This window comes from Mus pahari, chromosome 8 (assembly GCF_900095145.1).
Source record: "Mus pahari chromosome 8, PAHARI_EIJ_v1.1, whole genome shotgun sequence".
Taxonomy (NCBI): Eukaryota; Metazoa; Chordata; class Mammalia; order Rodentia; family Muridae; genus Mus; species Mus pahari.
The window spans coordinates 15584095-15600464 of NC_034597.1; the positions used below are offsets into that span (position 1 = coordinate 15584095).

The 16370-nt window shown below is 50.3% G+C and overlaps 1 protein-coding gene across 37 annotated transcripts in view; it reads right to left on the reverse strand.

Annotated features, from left to right (window-relative positions):
- Kcnma1 (potassium calcium-activated channel subfamily M alpha 1) overlaps positions 1-15234 on the reverse strand; it is a 710028-nt gene extending 694794 nt beyond the window's left edge. For 35 of the 37 annotated variants that reach the window (XM_021202821.2, XM_021202818.2, XM_021202807.2 and 32 more), the window contains exon 1: positions 13955-14604. In XM_021202821.2, coding sequence (XP_021058480.1) covers positions 13955-14335 — 381 coding nt within the window. In that variant the 5' untranslated portion in view covers positions 14336-14604. Of the gene's footprint in view, positions 1-13954 lie in introns of all 37 variants that reach the window. The other 2 variants (XM_021202810.2, XM_029542008.1) reach the window with 2 other exon arrangements.
- Positions 15235-16370: the final 1136 nt, after the last annotated feature.

Sequence of the window (16370 nt, forward strand, 5' to 3'; positions counted from 1 at the left end):
ATATATATATATATATATATATATATATATGTATATATATATATATATACATATATACATATACACATATACACAATACACGTACATCACACACCACACACACATACCCACAAAGGGCTAAATTCCTCTGTAGAAGGGTCTCGTGATGGTGTGAGGGGTTTTGCTTTGCTTCCCTTTGCTTCTCTTTCTTTCTTTCTGTTTGTTTGGTCGGGGCTGTGGGATGATGGTTGGTGTGCTGAGCAAGCCCAGGAGCAGCCTCGTACTCTGTGAATCTGCTGTTAACATCATTTATCTGTGGCAAGTTAAAATTTAATACGTGGCCCTGGTAACGTCAAATGGCTATTATGTAATCTAAAAGAGTAATTCCAGGAAGTCCCGGTGTGCTGGCTGTTTATGGTTGGGGGGGACTTTGGTCCAGAGAGCACTTAGACATTTGGGGGTCACCCCTCCCGGTGCTTGCCCCTGCCACAGCAGCTTCAGCAGCTGGAAAGCTCACTGAACACTACAGAGATGACCGGGCTGGCTCGGGGCTGCCTTTTAGGATGACTTGAGGGAAAACTTCAAAGTGAGTTGATTCTCATGGCCTTCTTTTCAATCAAACACTGCTAGCCTATAATCCCAGCCTATTTATAGACTACAAGCTAAGATGACTTCGACTTTTCCCCACACCAAGAGTCAAAATAAGCCTTCAGTAATCACGCAGCTATGTCATCAAAAGTAATAACAGAGTCACAAAACCCTAAGTCTGAATGTTTTCTTTTTATTTCCTTTTCTCTCACACAATACATCCCAACGCCAGCTCCCACTCCCTCCATCCCTCCCAGGTCCCTGCCACACACCTCCCTTCTCCCACTCCCTCCCTCCCTTCCAGGTCCCTGCCACACACCTCCCTTCTCCCCCAGATCTGATTGGGTTTTTTTTTTCTCCAAATACAGGCATAATAGTTTCAGTGTCCTCTGATTTAAAATGTTTAATATTTATATTTTACTTTTTAATTGTGTGTGGGTATCTGGGAGGGTGGGGGCACAATGTGCATGCACTTAAGTGCATGTTCCCACAGAAACCAGAGCCTCAGGTCCCCTGGAGGCAGAGCGACAGGTGATCACATGAGCTGAGAGCTGGGGACCAAAGTCAGTTCTCTTCAATAGTGACTCCTGCTTTTAGCCACCGAGCATCTTTTTAATACTGGTTCACATTGAAATTCTCAACTATGTTTCCTCATCAAAGTCAGCTCTAAAGTTTTGGGAACACGTCAATCAAAGTCCACTTTTGTGATTTTTAGTAAAGCAAAATCCACTCCCTGGGTCTACGGCCTCAAGTAATGGAATTCATAAAAGGTAAAAATGATATCTTTGAAACTGACCTAAGTGGCATTGTTACTTGAAAAAAAAATCATTAAATCAAGAACAATTTATATCTAAGAAGACTAAGACCTAGACAACGCCTTGTTGGAGACACGATAACTGCCCTATGTCGTGTGTCAATGTCAAAATTCTGAGATGGCTCAGCCCTTAACTCTCCTCTGAGAGCAGAGGTGGGCTGGAGTTAGCGCTCACTGGCCCAGTGGCTGACACAAGACCCTGAGCTGAATGCCCAGCTCTACAGAAATATACAAAGAGCAAACCTCAGTAAAACAGACTCTGGGCAGGAAGAGGGCCACTGCTCATTCTTCAGCTGGCTGTGTGGATTCAACCCAGTCAGGCCAGAGAGCTCTCAAGGGCCTAAATGCCCACAGGAAGAAAGTGAAAACCTGTGGCCAGTGGGGTCCGCAGTCAAGAGGTAACCAGACCCACAGACAATACTAGTTAACTTCAGAGCGTGCTTTGATTTAGAGAAACTTTTTTTTTCCTTTTGAAAAATGTGTAGGGGTTGTGTGTGTGTGTGTGTGTGTGTGTGTGTGTGTGTGTGTGTGGTCAGTGCTGGGGATTAAACCAAGGGGGGGCAGCCTCTGCATGTTAGGCAAGTGCTCTACCACTGAGTTACCCCCCCCCAGGCCCTGTTTTGACATTGTCTCTCCACCCAGGTGGGCTTCGAAATCGAGATCCTCTGCCATGGCCTACCAAACGTTGGATTCATAAAAACAATTATTAAAAATATATTAGAAATAAATAAAATGTTCTTCGGCCTTCTTGGAGCTGGAAATAGCCCTGGCTGCTCTTCCAGAAGACGCAAGTTCAATTCCCACCACCCACGTAGCTGCTTATAAACCATCTGTAACTCTAGTCCCAGCGAGATCCGGCGCCGTCTTCTGGCCTCCAGAGGCACCGCATGCACGTGGCACAGAAACATACATGCTGACAAAACCCCTACACATAAAATGATAAAGCAAAATAAAGATGTCAAGTCTGCCTTCTTAACTGTTTATCGCTGGCAGCTCAGTGGTAACAAACATAGTCACACTGGTGTGCAAGTCTCTTCTGAATGCTCTCATCTGCAAAGCTGAAACTCTGAGTCCAGTGTGGTGACCATCCGAGGAACCACCAGTTTCTGTCATCTGAGTTTGCCATCCGAGGTGGCTCGTTGGAGCGGAGTCCCGTCTTTCACGGCTAGGTATCACCACCTAGCTCGATGCGATGGAGGTCTGTACTCAAGGTCCTTCCCTCCTACAGCCCGACAACAGCCCCTGTGTGCTCGAACTCCGTTTGGCTTCTCCCCTCACTTTGGTTGCCGCTCTGGGCTGTTATGAGTACCACAGCTCTCCGTGTGAGCACGCAGAGATCATTCGGATCCTTGTTCTTAAGGTATGGGACATAGACCAAAAATGGAAACACTGAACCATGACAGTTAATTTTTAATTTTGTAAAAACCCTCCCTTCTAGCTTCCAGGGGTTCTAATTTCTCTACTACCTCTCCAACATTTGTGAACTTTCTGGATTTTTTTTTAACACTACTCATCCCAGCAGGTGTGAAGTATCTTTTTTGTTTGTTTGTTTCTGTCTGGTCTATATCCTCATTTCCACAATGTTCTACATTGTACAATGAATATACAATACTCAGGATTAAGTAAAAATACAAAACACTGAAGTCAAAAACTAAATCTTATGAGGAAAATAGGTTGCAAATGAATATAAGAAATGGATTTCTTTTTCTTTCTTTCTTTTTTAGAACTACGTGAACTGTTGCATTTGCCTGTGGGTTTGGTTAGAGACATCATTTCTGCACTCCTTAAAAAACCCATCACCTGTTCGGCTGTGGTGCCTATAGTTCACAGGTCACCAGCACTGCTCATGTAGACACTGAGGAGGAAGTGCACAAGAGAAGGCAAGGGGGGGGGCTGCTTCTGGTTCATGGTGAAGGGCCCACGACAGAACAAAGTGACGTGAAAACCTGCAGAGACAAAAGTCACCGTGACCAGTGATTTCCTACTGCTCTGCTCCACTCCTTGGAGGTGAGGCAACCTGATATATTCAAATAGGGCCAAGGAGAAGGGGCTGAGATCAAACTCTGCCAATCTCACATGGACCCAGAACCAGCTCGCCGCGGAGAAGTGTCACTGCTCCTAGTGTGACTGTCTCTGTATCTTTCCGCACACCCTACCGCCCCCTCTATGCCCCTGGGGGTGTCTGTCTGTTTTCTCTTTTTCTAGCTCTCCCTTAAAATGGATTTTTAGTTAGCATGCCAAGAATCGGGTTCCATGTGACATTATTTTCATACATACATCTCACTATGCTTTACTTTATTTGTCCTCCCTCAGCACCCTCCTCTACTCTTCACCCTTGCTGGTCCCCTCCTTCCTCGAAATAGTTTCGCCTTCTGCTTTTATGGCACATATACCTATATATCCCCGTCTTTCCTCAGACCTTCCCCCCCCTCATAATCCCATTTCTCCTTACACACATACACAAACACACACACACACACACACACACACACACACACACTCTACTCACAGCTTGCAGCCAGACTAAACTGATCTCCACAGTCACAGCCATTGGGCAGACTGGAGACCATGCCCTTCCAAATGTCAAGGACTAGAAAACAGGGAACCTCACTGTCTCGGGAGAAGGTGGGGGGGGGGGGAGCCAAAAAGTGGCCAGAGAGGACAAGCTGCCTAGACCGAAGCACCACAGGTAAGGTTATTTGACATCACCAGAGTAGGCGCTAGCCATACACCACCTGCCTTTGCCATCCGGGCCTGCACGCAGTCTGAAATTGACTACTCTGGACTTGTTCTGGGTGTCCCAGTCATGGGACACAAGCAAAGGGAAACGGGAAAGCTCTTGCCAGGTCCACTTTAAAGTGGGCCATGGTGGCCTCAGAAGATCACGGACACTTGTCCCCTTTGCTGCGGGAACACTTGGGGAGACCTCCAAAGCCCCACCCACCATGAGCTGTGGTTACACTTGCTTAGTCAAGTCCTCGTTTGATGCCCACCGACCACCTAGCTTACAAGCCACTATCTGCTCCGGTCCTCCCACACCCAAGTTCACTCCCAAACCAGGAGAGAGCATTTCCTGCTCCCAGGAGGACAGGAGAACAAGAACAAGATATGGCGAGGAAACTGACCGATATGCAGACTCTCCACTTGTAACCCACGTATGTCAAAGGCAAAGCCATCATGCCTGAAGGGCTTCCTACAGCTCTGAAAAGAACATCTCATAAAACCTTGCCCTAAACTTCTTATGCAAACATTATGGTTGGCCGAGAGATTGCTCAGTGGTTAAGGCTGCTCTCTGCTCTTTCAGAGGACCTGAGTTTTATTCCCAACACCCACATCAGGCAGCTCACAACTTCAGCTCCCTCTATCAGACACCCTCTTCTGGACGCCATAGGCAGAATATATCCACGCAGACACATGTGAGTACACATAAATACAAATAATAATGATAAATACTTAAAATAGTATTATTAAAATATAAATTATGGCTCCAGATATCATCATGTATGGGAAAGATTTTATTTCAAGTCACAATCTCTCTTCCTCCCCCCACCACCACCACAAGTTCTCACTGTAGAGCTGCCTGGAGCCAATGATACTGCTGTCCCATCCTCCCAAGTGCTGAGACTACAGGTCTACACCACCGTGCCCAGCTTCACAACTCAACTCTTCATTCAAAGAAGAAAATCTTTGGCTGGCTCTTAAACTTAAACTCTGAGGAAAGACAAATCATGTAGCACTTTCTCTAGCTATCTGTGCCTAAATGTGCTCTAGTGTGTGTCTTTAAAGACCAAAATTAAATGATGCCAGGTTCCACAGAAGTTCCCTGGGATGAGAAAGCACTGTGGAAAAAGGAAGCAAGGGGGAAGGCAACCAGATGGAAGGCAGAGAAGAAGAAAGGGATGCTGGTGGTCATTTTAAGGTTGAGAGTCTACTGGATCTGGGCAGAATGTGGGAGCATCAGGGTTGGGGGAACACCTGTGATGCCAGCACTCAGGGAGCAGAGTCGGGAAGAGCACAAATTCACGGCCAACCTGGGCTACATAGTGCGACTGTCTCAGAAAAGACCACACACACACACACACACACACACACACACACACGCTCACAAATTAAAATGGAAAAAAAGTTAAGGACGTCGCTCCGGTAGTACAGTACTCACCTAGCATGCTTGAGGCTCTAGGTTCTATACTCAGTACTTCAAAAATAAAAGCAAAAAAAAAAAAGTAAAAAGGTAAATAAGGAGTTTTAAATAATTTCCGCACTGGCCACGTACAGAAGCATCAGTCACACAGGTAATGAGATCGTACAGGAAGATGACTCCCAGGCTCGCCTAGAGGACGTTAAGTTTATCCATTCTAGCCCTAGAGTGCCAATTACATTTCCAAATTGGCAATTAGACACAATGTCCCAAAGACAATTACCAAATAATGCCAAACACAATGCAAATTCCATCCGAAGGAGAGCAGCCTTTTAAAACCCTCCTTCTGCCCCTCACCCAACTCATCCCCCCTCACACACAGTTGCCCAAGAGAACCAAGTCCTTTTCACCCACTAGTCAAGACACTGTGGTGGTGGGAATAATTATGATCTAGGATGAATCGAGCAATCTATAATGTTATCACCAAAGCTTGTCACCAAATCAAGCCTGAACCCCCTCTCCCCCCTCCCTCTCGGAGCTTCTCTGATAGTTGACACCAAAAAATAGAAAGATGGGGCTGGAGAGATGGCTCAGAGAGCCATACAGACTGAGGACCTGAGTTCAGATCCCTAGGACCTATGTACAAAGCTAGGCTTATGTGTGTGCTTGGACTCCCATAGCTGAGAGGGTGAGTCGGGCTCACTAGGGCATACTGGCCCCCAAGCCTAGACTACTTAGTGAATTCAGACCATTGGGAGAGATCGTCTCAATAAAAACAAGGTGAAGCTGATGAGATGGCTCATCGAGAAGTGGTGGCTGAGCAAACCTGACCACCTGGGTGTAACCCCTGGAGCCCACATAAAGGCAGACAGAGAAAAGCGACCCCTGAATATTGACTCTCCTCCACATGTGCACCACAGCATGCACGCACAACAACCAATATAATTTTTTTGTTGTTGTTGTTTTGAGACAGGGTTTCTCAGTATAGCCCTGGCTGTCCTGGAACTCACTTTGTAGACCAGGCTGGCCTCGAACTCAGAAATCCGCCTGCCTCTGCCTCCCAAGTGCTGGGATTAAAGGCGTGCGCCACCACGCCCAGCTCCCAATATAATTTTTAATAACTAAAGAACGACACCCAAGATTGTGCTCTGGACACACACGCACACAAAGCAGAGGCATGAATCTACACCTACCATTGTCCCCACCACCCTAGGTTTCTCGTGTTTCTTTCTAGATAACTCAATTCCTGCCCTCAAGGAACCTGAAGACCGCTCAGGGTCACTCACAGCTGTACGCACCCCATGAGAAGGTGCCTGGTTTTAGCTCAGCTCAGTCTGATGATTCTGAGTCCAAATGGGCAAGAGGTGAGAACCAATCTCCATTATATTTTTCCCAGGCACCTGGCTCGGTTTCTGGCACAGCCTGTATGCTCTGATAAACCAGTGGTGCTAAAGTTAACCAGAAGATCTGTGGGCCTCCGGGGACAGGGCCCGGGACAGGGCCATTCTTCATATGGCTTCTTCTAAGTTCCCCTCCTTTGACAATGGAACAACCTAAAAAGAATATCTCAAGGAAAGTCCCGGACAGTTAGAGCTGTGAAATCCCTTCTGGTAGGAGCAGATGTGTGTGTGTTGGGGCTGGGGCGGGGAGAGAGCGCTACTTTCAGTGTTGTCCACCAGAATCCCTGAGAAGTACAAAGGAAGATGGCACTCTTTCCCCTTGAAGATACCTTTAAGGTTGAGGCTGCCTCCCATTTAGGAAGGGCCACCCTGGGTCCCTGTGGAAAAACCCCCTGACTTGAACCTTTCCAGTAGGATTAGCACACAGATGACCTCCTGGACCACTCCACACCATGTGGCACTGGCTGTAACCTTTAATTTTGCAAGATGGTGGTTTGGCTAACTGGCTACCCTGGACTTTAGGAAGCCACACCCCATCAGAGTGTGACCAACTGGCAAGAAGAACCTACACATTGGCTGGTAACTGGCTGGTAACTGGCTGGTAACTGGCATGCCACTCCCTGTAAACTACAGAAAACCACCCTGGCTACCACAAAGCCAGCCCCAGAGCTCTTTGGGAGAAGATACCCAAAGAGGCAGCAGGCCCACCCTCCACTCCAAAATACCTCATGGAGCTCTCTCACCCGGACTGTCTGATGTTAGCAAACCTTCCTCTTCTTGTCCATTCTGGCCCCTTCATACCATAGGAGAGCTAGGAATGTGCATGTTCCAGGATAAGCCCATCTTCAGAGACAACTTGCCCTTGCTGTTCATCCACATCAGGCTCTGCATAGCATCAGCAGGACCTGTCTCTTACAGAAACATGACCGCTCAGGCCGCTCCCTGGGCTTCCTGCATCCGACCATCTCCCCAGCCCTCCAGGTGATCCTGTATACATGAAAGTCAAAGATTCCTCCTTCAGCCCTTGCAGACAGAAATCTGAGCCCAGCCGACCCTCCTCAGACCTTCTTCTCACAAAGCTAGGCACATGAGGGGTGGGATCCGGAGTCTTCTTCTCACTGAGCCCAGAGCCAAGAATACAGCAACTCGGGGCATCTGGAAGAAGGAGACACTGTTGATCTGCTCCCGCTGTGTACAGCAATGGAATTTCAGAGGTTCTGCGGGAGACTGGCCTTACCTGACCCTGAAAATTTTCTCTAGAAGTCTCAGAGTGCTCCATGATGTCCCCGGGCTATGGTGTCACTGCCCACACACAACCCCTTTCCCACGAACCAAAAAGGAGTCTCTCTAGAGGCTCCTCTGTTCTCAAGTCCCGAGAAGGTAGCATTGGCTGTTGTGATTCACAGATTAGCACAGCCATTGCCACTGAGAGCCAGGGCACTCCTGATACCCACTTTGGGAAAGAGGCCCTGGCATTATAATCCAACGTCCTTCAACTGCTTCAAAGAGAGTCAGAGAGAGAAGGGGGTGTCATAAGCAAGCGAGCCCTAGAGCAAGCACCTACTGCTTACTACTAAGCAGCTATCGAGCAGCCCAGCCCAAGGAGCACAGTTGCTTGTTCTGTGGCCAAGAGGGGAGGCCAAGGGAAGGAGGCAAAAGGCTGGGCCTCCCTCCTCTCTCAGGCCAAACAGCAGGGGGTTCTCTTTCTGTCCTCTAGAAAAAGCAGCAGCCCCAGGCTTGTAAGAAAAGTGTGAACCCCATGAACCCTGTGTCTCCCCTGAACCCCATGTCTCCCTGCAGTAAAGTAAGGGAAAGAAGCATGGGGCTGTGCTCTTATTATGCGTCTCAGTCTGACAGGAAGGAAACTGAGGCACCTCCACTGAAGTCCTTGCCAAGGTCACAGGCTGACTCTTGGCTACTACACAGGGGGTAGTGGGGGGTGGGGGTGGGGAGAAGGATGCTTAAAGCAAGCTCCCTACCAGCCAGACTTCTGCAAACCTATGATGAGATCCTCCCAGAAGAGGCTCCACCAGGGCCCTCACTACCAATTTCTCCCAAGGTAACTTCAAGGGCAAGGGCCAGAACATACGTTGGGAAGCCCTGCTGTAGAGGCTGCCAAGGAAAAGCTGGTCTGGTTGCACAGCACAGGGGTTAGGATACTGCAACGTCCCTGGGAGGCAGGCAGGGAGCATCGTTCTGGGAGCCTTGACTGCCTGGGCTACCAGGGATGGAATCCACCCTCTTCAAGACACACTGTTGAACAGCTACATCTCCAGGTGCCCATCACCATGTTTTTCTTCTGCCAACCCTGTTCCCTGAGACACCAATACCATCGAGGACCTATCCACACCCCCATCATCAACACATCAACGATACTGTCAGGGCGTCCCCCATAGACCTTTCTTCACCCACCAAGATCCCCATCACCCTAGCTCGCAGCAATCAATCTCAGTGTGACTTTGGACGGGTTATTGGACCCGCGGTACCAGTTCTGGAGGCCCCTTTTGGTTCCCAAATTCTATCTGTTCTAGTGTGTGCCCTCCTTCTGCAGCTTCCGTTTCACAGGGCAGCGAAAACAGCTTCTCACTTGGTGGAACTGTGGCAACTCTCACTTCCAAAAGGCCCGCTAGTGCCAGGTGTTTGTTGGGCACTAGACGCCCATGTTATTGATGCTTCTTATAGGAATTCTACAAAGTAAGTGTCCGTGGGCTCCTCTGGCAGATGAGGAAATAAGGCTCACTGTCAGCCAAAGATACCCTCCTGAGTGGGAGCAACAGCTTTTATTCTGGGTCTATTAACTGTAGAGTCTAAAATATCCATCAAAATAAAGTAAAAATAAGCAATACAGCAGCAGCTCTGGAGAGGTAGGTCAGCAGTCAAAAGCACCTACTGTTCCTGTAGAAGACCCAGGTTTGGTTTCCAGTACCTACACGGTGGCTCACAGACATCTGAATCTCCAGTCCCAGGGGATCCAACCCCTCTTCTGACCTCCACAGGCTTCTGCGTGCACTTGATGCACATCTGGATACTCAGGTACATACACATAAAATTACAATTTTTAATAACCAATGAGAATAAGCTATCTGGACAAGACCAGGTCAGGTCCCCCGTGACTGGGGACTGACAGTATCTCCCTGGGCACCCGAAGTGATCTGACCTATGTGGAGGTCATCGGTGCTGGCAATTGCCAGGACAAGAGAAAACCAGGCACTGAGGCCAATCTGGACTCTAGAGTTCCAGGGTGCTGATGCCGCAGTCCTGATTGAATGCACCAGACCAGACCCTGGGTAATTACCAAGCCATAATGGGATCTGATATTTATATTAGTCACGAGCTTGTCGGAGAAAATGTGTTGTTTGCTCAGACATAGCCATGGAGACAACACCTCAATAATTCACAGCATGCAGACCATCCTTGACCGAGACTGAGGTCCTATAGGGATGATAGCCCTGACTGAAACTATCGGTTAATCTATGCCTTGCCACATGCAGGTCCTGCAGCCATCCAGAGGCCCATCCACAAGTGGCCTATTTCCCCAAACACTTTAAGAGAAGTAGACCACACGCTAGCAGATGAATAAAACAAGAGCAGGGGGTGGGGGAAGACACATAGGTGTCCAAAGGAATCAGAAGGACCACAAAGTCTTTCCCCAAAAGGCTCGGTCCTTCCATCCTCCTGCGTGTGATCCCAAGGCAGAGGGAGGTGACTGGAACTTACGGGGTCCAATCCTCAGATTTCCCAGAGACCAGAGAGGTTAAATGGCTTACGCAGACTGCCTGAACAGTTCCCCAGCTCGCTACAATCTAGGGCCAGACCGAACCCCAAAATTCTATGGCCAAATGACCAGCGCACACTGATGCAATCCAGGTGGAGAGAGGCAATAGCATGAAAACCCTCAGCGAAGCACCATGCTCCAATCTGGGGCAGGGTGTGAGGTTTGCCGTGCGCGTGTTGTGCTGTTTCACTCTCCTACTCTCTGAGACAGGCTATGGCTACCTAGTCCAAGCTGACTTAAAACTCATGATCCTCCTGCCACTGTCCTTGAGTACAGGAATTACAGGCGCAGGCCACCACACCTAGCATAAATATTCTTCGTTACTCCCCTAATTCTCCCCAAAAGTTTACAATCCTTTAAAAAATAATGATGATGATGATGATGATGATGATGATGATAATAATAATAATAATAATAATAAAGTCATTAGCTATGTGTTATTTGGAGACCAAAGGCACAAATGAACAGAGACCCAAAGATATATGTCCACAGTCTTGGGTTCCATTGACCAAAACCCCACGGTGCAGACCTGGAGAACAGATGTACAGGATTCCAGGCTCCTGCTGAAACATGTCCCCTCAGGAATGTCAGAGGCTGAGAAGATACCTTCTCTGGAAATCCAGCTCCTAGTAAGCCACGCTGGACCTGGAGAAGGGCCAGGGTGGGCAAAGAGGCTTGAAGGTGGGCAGAAGTTTCTGTGGTAACATAGCAGAGGATTGCTTAAGGAGACTGGCAAGTCACAAGTGTTCTAAACTTGAGCTGAATTCTTTACTCTGTACCGAGTCTTAACAAAACTCCCAGAATACTTGGAAAGCCAAGAGGAGATGAATAACTGCAAAACCAATGTAGAGCCCAGAAGGCAGAAAGGGAAGCGCCTAAAAATTCCCACTTACCGCCATTAGGTACAGGGAGTTGGGTATACGCACAATTTAATTGAAATAATCAAGAGGCAGGTATTAAGAAAACTGGGCATGATTCTAAAGGAACTCACAGTACCAAAAAGAGCTTGATGCTATTCTGTTTTGACCTTCAATCTTTCCAACCAACCACAATCATCTTTCACTCCAGGGTCTGTATTGAAACTCTCAACTGTGTGCACTCCACTGGTCTTAAAGCTAAAAGATAAGTAGAGGAATAGGTACGGATTGTCTGTTTTGTTTTGTTTTGTTTTGTTTTTTAATTGTTGTTAACACAAAACCTATTTTCTGAGAAAACTGGCAAAAGCTATTCTGGTCATTATTTAGAGAGGAGATTCTTTATGTAAATTCTTTAAGAGACATTTCATGGCAAGCACTACACTGGCACAGGGTACCCCCCCCCCCCAGAGTAAAAAGATGCTTAGATGCTCTGCTTAAAACCTTAGAAAGGCAAAAAGGATTCAATATGACCAAATTTGTTCACTTTCTGAAAACAGAAAGTTTTTTTTAAAGACAACCCAAGTCACTTCCATATACAAAATAACTGGGATGCATGCAACTAAAGATAGTCGCCAAGTCTCAGTATGAGAGGGAGACACTCCCAGGACAAGCTGAAGATGCAGGAGGAAGAATGAGTGAATGTGATTCTATGATCAGGCAGAAAGCATCTCCGGGTCTGGCTGTAGGAACCTTGCTTAATCTGAGGGCTTCTCTGGAAGGCCATCGATCTTTCTCCTTGAAAAGGAAGGGGGAACCTCCATTGTCAAGAAGGTGACTTTAAACAAAGCCCGCCTGTCACCATTGGAGGCTTTCAAAGCAATGCCAAGAGGAAGCAAAGAAGGGTGGTTTTTTTTTTCTTTTTCCTCCCTTATTCCAACACACCAGTATTTTCCAAAACACAAATGTGCTGCCACAAAACACAGCTGAGCCCAGCACCTACGGTGATGTATAATTAATGACACAGAGTGCTTCAGTTGCCCTTGGGTTTCATAGCCTTCCCCCTTAGCCTAACTCTTCTCCTTAGCAGCCTTATGCTGCTACAAGTTGCTGAGCCCTGTGACGTCTCAAGGGGGTCCCAGGATTAACTTTTCTAAAGCAGGTGTGAACATTTAGGAAGCAAGGTGAGTGTCTTGCACAATCCCCCTAGAGATATCCTCTGTCCAAACAGTATGGGTGCTATTCCGTCCTCTGGGATGAGAATTTCTCTAAAAGGAGGCACCCAGTTCAGCTCCCCTCTTTTTTCCCAGTTCTTTCTTTTATTCATTCTGTAGCTCTCTCTCAAACATTGCCCACCCCCGGTCCACCACCCCCAGCCAGTGCTAGGTGGTGGGCAGGGACCCTTCTAGGGATATGGCCACAGCCCAGGAGTAAGCCTAGCAACCATACATCTGAGATGTGAGTCCTAACACTGTGGGCGACTCTGCCAGGAATAGCTTAAGGCGACTTCTAGCCACATCAAGTGCCAAAAGGGGGCTTAGTGAAGCAGAGATCTCTTGGACTCTGAGGAGTGCAGCCCTGGCACTACAGATTGGAGCTGCTGGCTGTATTTGAGGGGATCCAAAGTGGATGGCCTGGGAGGGGAGTGTAGAGGTGGCAAAAGTACTTGGGGTAGGGAAATGTTCCACAAAGAAAATGTAAGGGATGGAGTGGGCGGTGACATCAGACTTGCAACCATGCCACTTTTAGAAAGTGACTCTCCATAGATTGACCCCATTCTAGGATGGGTCTTCCCAACTTTTTATTGATCCCTGGGCCCCCACTTTCTCCAGCCATGTTCCTCCCCCAGAATTCCCAGATGCAAAAGATTTTCTCCCTTGCTCAAATGATGTCCCCTTCTTTGGGACCCCACGAACTGATTTCCCCAGCAACAACAACAACAACAACAACAACAACAACAACAAAAAGTATGAGCTGATCTGTCCCAACTCGCCCACCGTGAGGAGCCTGGCTGCAGCCAGTGAGTGGTGCCCCACAGGCACCCAGGGTCTTTCAGCTTCCTGTGTGTGTCCCCGCAAGGTTCCTTCTCCACACTCCGCAACAACGTACCCAAGAGACACATGTCCCCCCAACCCGGGTCCGGCTGTAGTCACCAATAGCCCTACAATAAACAGAGAACTAAAGCGGGGGTCTGCGTCCTGGAGCGCACCGCGGCTGGGGTCAACTCCTCACCCCTGGTGCACAATCCGAGGGCACAGGGAGAGGGGAGGGAAGGGCAGGCGGCGGGGACAAGGCTGGCAGGGACGGAAGGAGGCAAGACACGGTGCGGAGCTAAGAGGTGGGCTGCAGGGGACGCCAAGAAACGGCTGGGATGGCGCAGGGGCGGGCGCCCGGGGCGCGCGTTACCTTCGTCTTGCCCCCGCAGTGGCAGCAAACGGTCCACAGGTACTTGAGCGTCCGCCAGAGCAAGATGATGAAGAGGCCCCCGAAGAAAGTCACCATGGAGGAGGCCAAGAAAGCCCACCACATGCGTTGGCCCCGGCTGTCGCACGGCACCTCCATGGTCACCGGTATGATGAGCGCATCCATCTTGGGCTCGTGGACCGAGGACGAGGAGGAAGAGGAGGAAGAAGAAGAAGAGGAGGAGGAGGAGGAAGAAGAGGAGGAGGACGCGTCTAGGCTGAGATGGTTCGCGTGGATATTGCTGCTCATTCTAAGACCGCTGCCTCCGCCGCCGCCGCCGCCGCCGCCGCTGCTGCCGCCGCCGCCGCCGCCACCGTTTGCCATAGCTAGCAACGGACGGCAGGCGCAGGGGCTCGAGGGAGCTCCTCCCGCCGCCAGCGCCACCCCGAACACCCATCAACAGCCATGTTGCTGCTACTGCTGCCGCTGCCGCCGCCGCCGCGGAGCGCCGGGAGGGGGGCGGGGAGGCTCCTGGGTTCGGGGCGCTGTGCGCGACCTGGCGGGATGTGCGGAGATATATACAGCCAAGCGCCGCCGCCCGCCCTCCCCCGGGCTGCCGGCCGGCCCGGGGGGGGGAGGGGATGAGGGAGGGTGGCTCCCACTCCCGGACCCCGATCGCCCCCGGGGCTGCGCGGAGCACCGAGAGCCCAGGGGGCGCCGCGGGCCGTCCGCGCCCGGGATCTGGGCCGCCCGAAGCTCCGTGAACGCGATCCCGCGTGCCCTCGGCGCCGCCCGGCCCGCCTGGCGTGCGCCACGCGTGTGCGCTGCGCCCGGGCCCGGGGTCTCCCGCCCGTCCCCGCGCTGCTCTCTCGGGTGATGAAGCGACAGCTCCTTACGATCGGAGAATCTGCGCCCTCCCGCCCGGGCGTGCCCGCGCCACCCTTCCTCCCCCGGGCTGCGCTCCGCTCCTGGATCGCCGCCTCCTGTGCTCGCCGGGCCGCGGCAGGTTGGTTGCGGCGGTCTGCCCTGCCTCCGCCGCCAGCTAGCCGATGCTCTGCCGGACCCCTTCGGGCCGGGTCTCTGTGACCCTGAGCTTCCTCGGCCTCCGCTCGCTTCTTCCTCCTTGCCTCCTCGGGCTCCTCCTCGTCCCCGTTCTCGCAGCCCGAGCCTCTTCGGCGCGCGCCCCGCGCGCCCCGCAGCCGCCAGCAGTGGCAGTTGCAGCAACTGGAGCGGGCGCGGGCTCAAACAACCCGAAGCGGGAGGGGAGGAGGCTTATCGGGCTGACTCGCCACGGCTTGGGGCTGAGTAGGGGCAGCAGGTCATTTGGCAGTGGTGGGGCATGCGGCCCCCCATCTTCCAGGATGTAGAGAATAGCGCCACCAGCCCAGAGGTAGGACTTTGCAGGTGTTGCGCCCCTCTAGGCTCAGCGGGGTACCAGAAGGGGAAGCCACCAGGTGTCGGGGGGTAGGCCGGTTTTCCCAAAGGAGCCCCTAATGGGGAGAAGAGGAGTGGCTGGTTGTCCACTAGATTCAATGGACTTATTGCCCCTAGATTCTCAGGCTTGGAGACTAAGGAAGACCCTAGCCAGTACAGTACACCTGCTGACAGCTTCCTAGATGCCACAGCGTGAGTTGCTGATGAACAGGGGCATCTGCAAGTCAGTTGGCAGTCTGTGACCTCTGACAGCTGCAGGGGGGCTTGTTGTTGTTGTTGTTTGTTGTTTCCTTATTACAAAGATGACAGCAGCCTGGGGGTTGGAACAAACTGGGTAGACAAAGGGGTTACTTAAAGAGCCGCTTCCTTGCTCTTTAGACTCTTGTGGGAAGAGCAACTGGATGACCAGTACCCTGCATTTAGGCTTGCCTTTCTACGTTTCTGGTTTCCCGTTTCTCCCCTTTAAAGGGAAGGAGTCCAGGTTTATTCAGCAGCCCCTGTCCCCCACCCTACCCCTAATTCCCCTATTGATGCGCACAGAAACTTCTTCCCTCTGGACACTTCTCCAGGCTGGCAGCTGAACCACAACTTTTTCCTGTGCTAATTAAAACCAAGATGATCACTCTCCCTTCACTGCCCACAGTGATTTCCCCCAAAGTTTCCAGCTCATTAGTTATAGCCTAATTGGACTTCTCAGGTTCCTTTCAAGACTCTTCATATGGTAAACTGGCCCAAATGAGCCTCCTTACCAGAACAAGCTGTCTCTACCTAAACCATTGGTCAGCCACACCCTGGCCCTAGGATACAGAAGGGCCAAAGAAGGCCAAGCCTGGCAGGCACTGAAAATATGGGAGTCTCAAATTGACTGGTACATCCCTTAGGCTCAATATACATATTGGTTAGAAAAGACTTAAGGTCAAAATCACCTCCCCCATAAAATAGTATACAACAGAAGGCCGGCAAAATGGCTCAGCTGGTAAAGTTA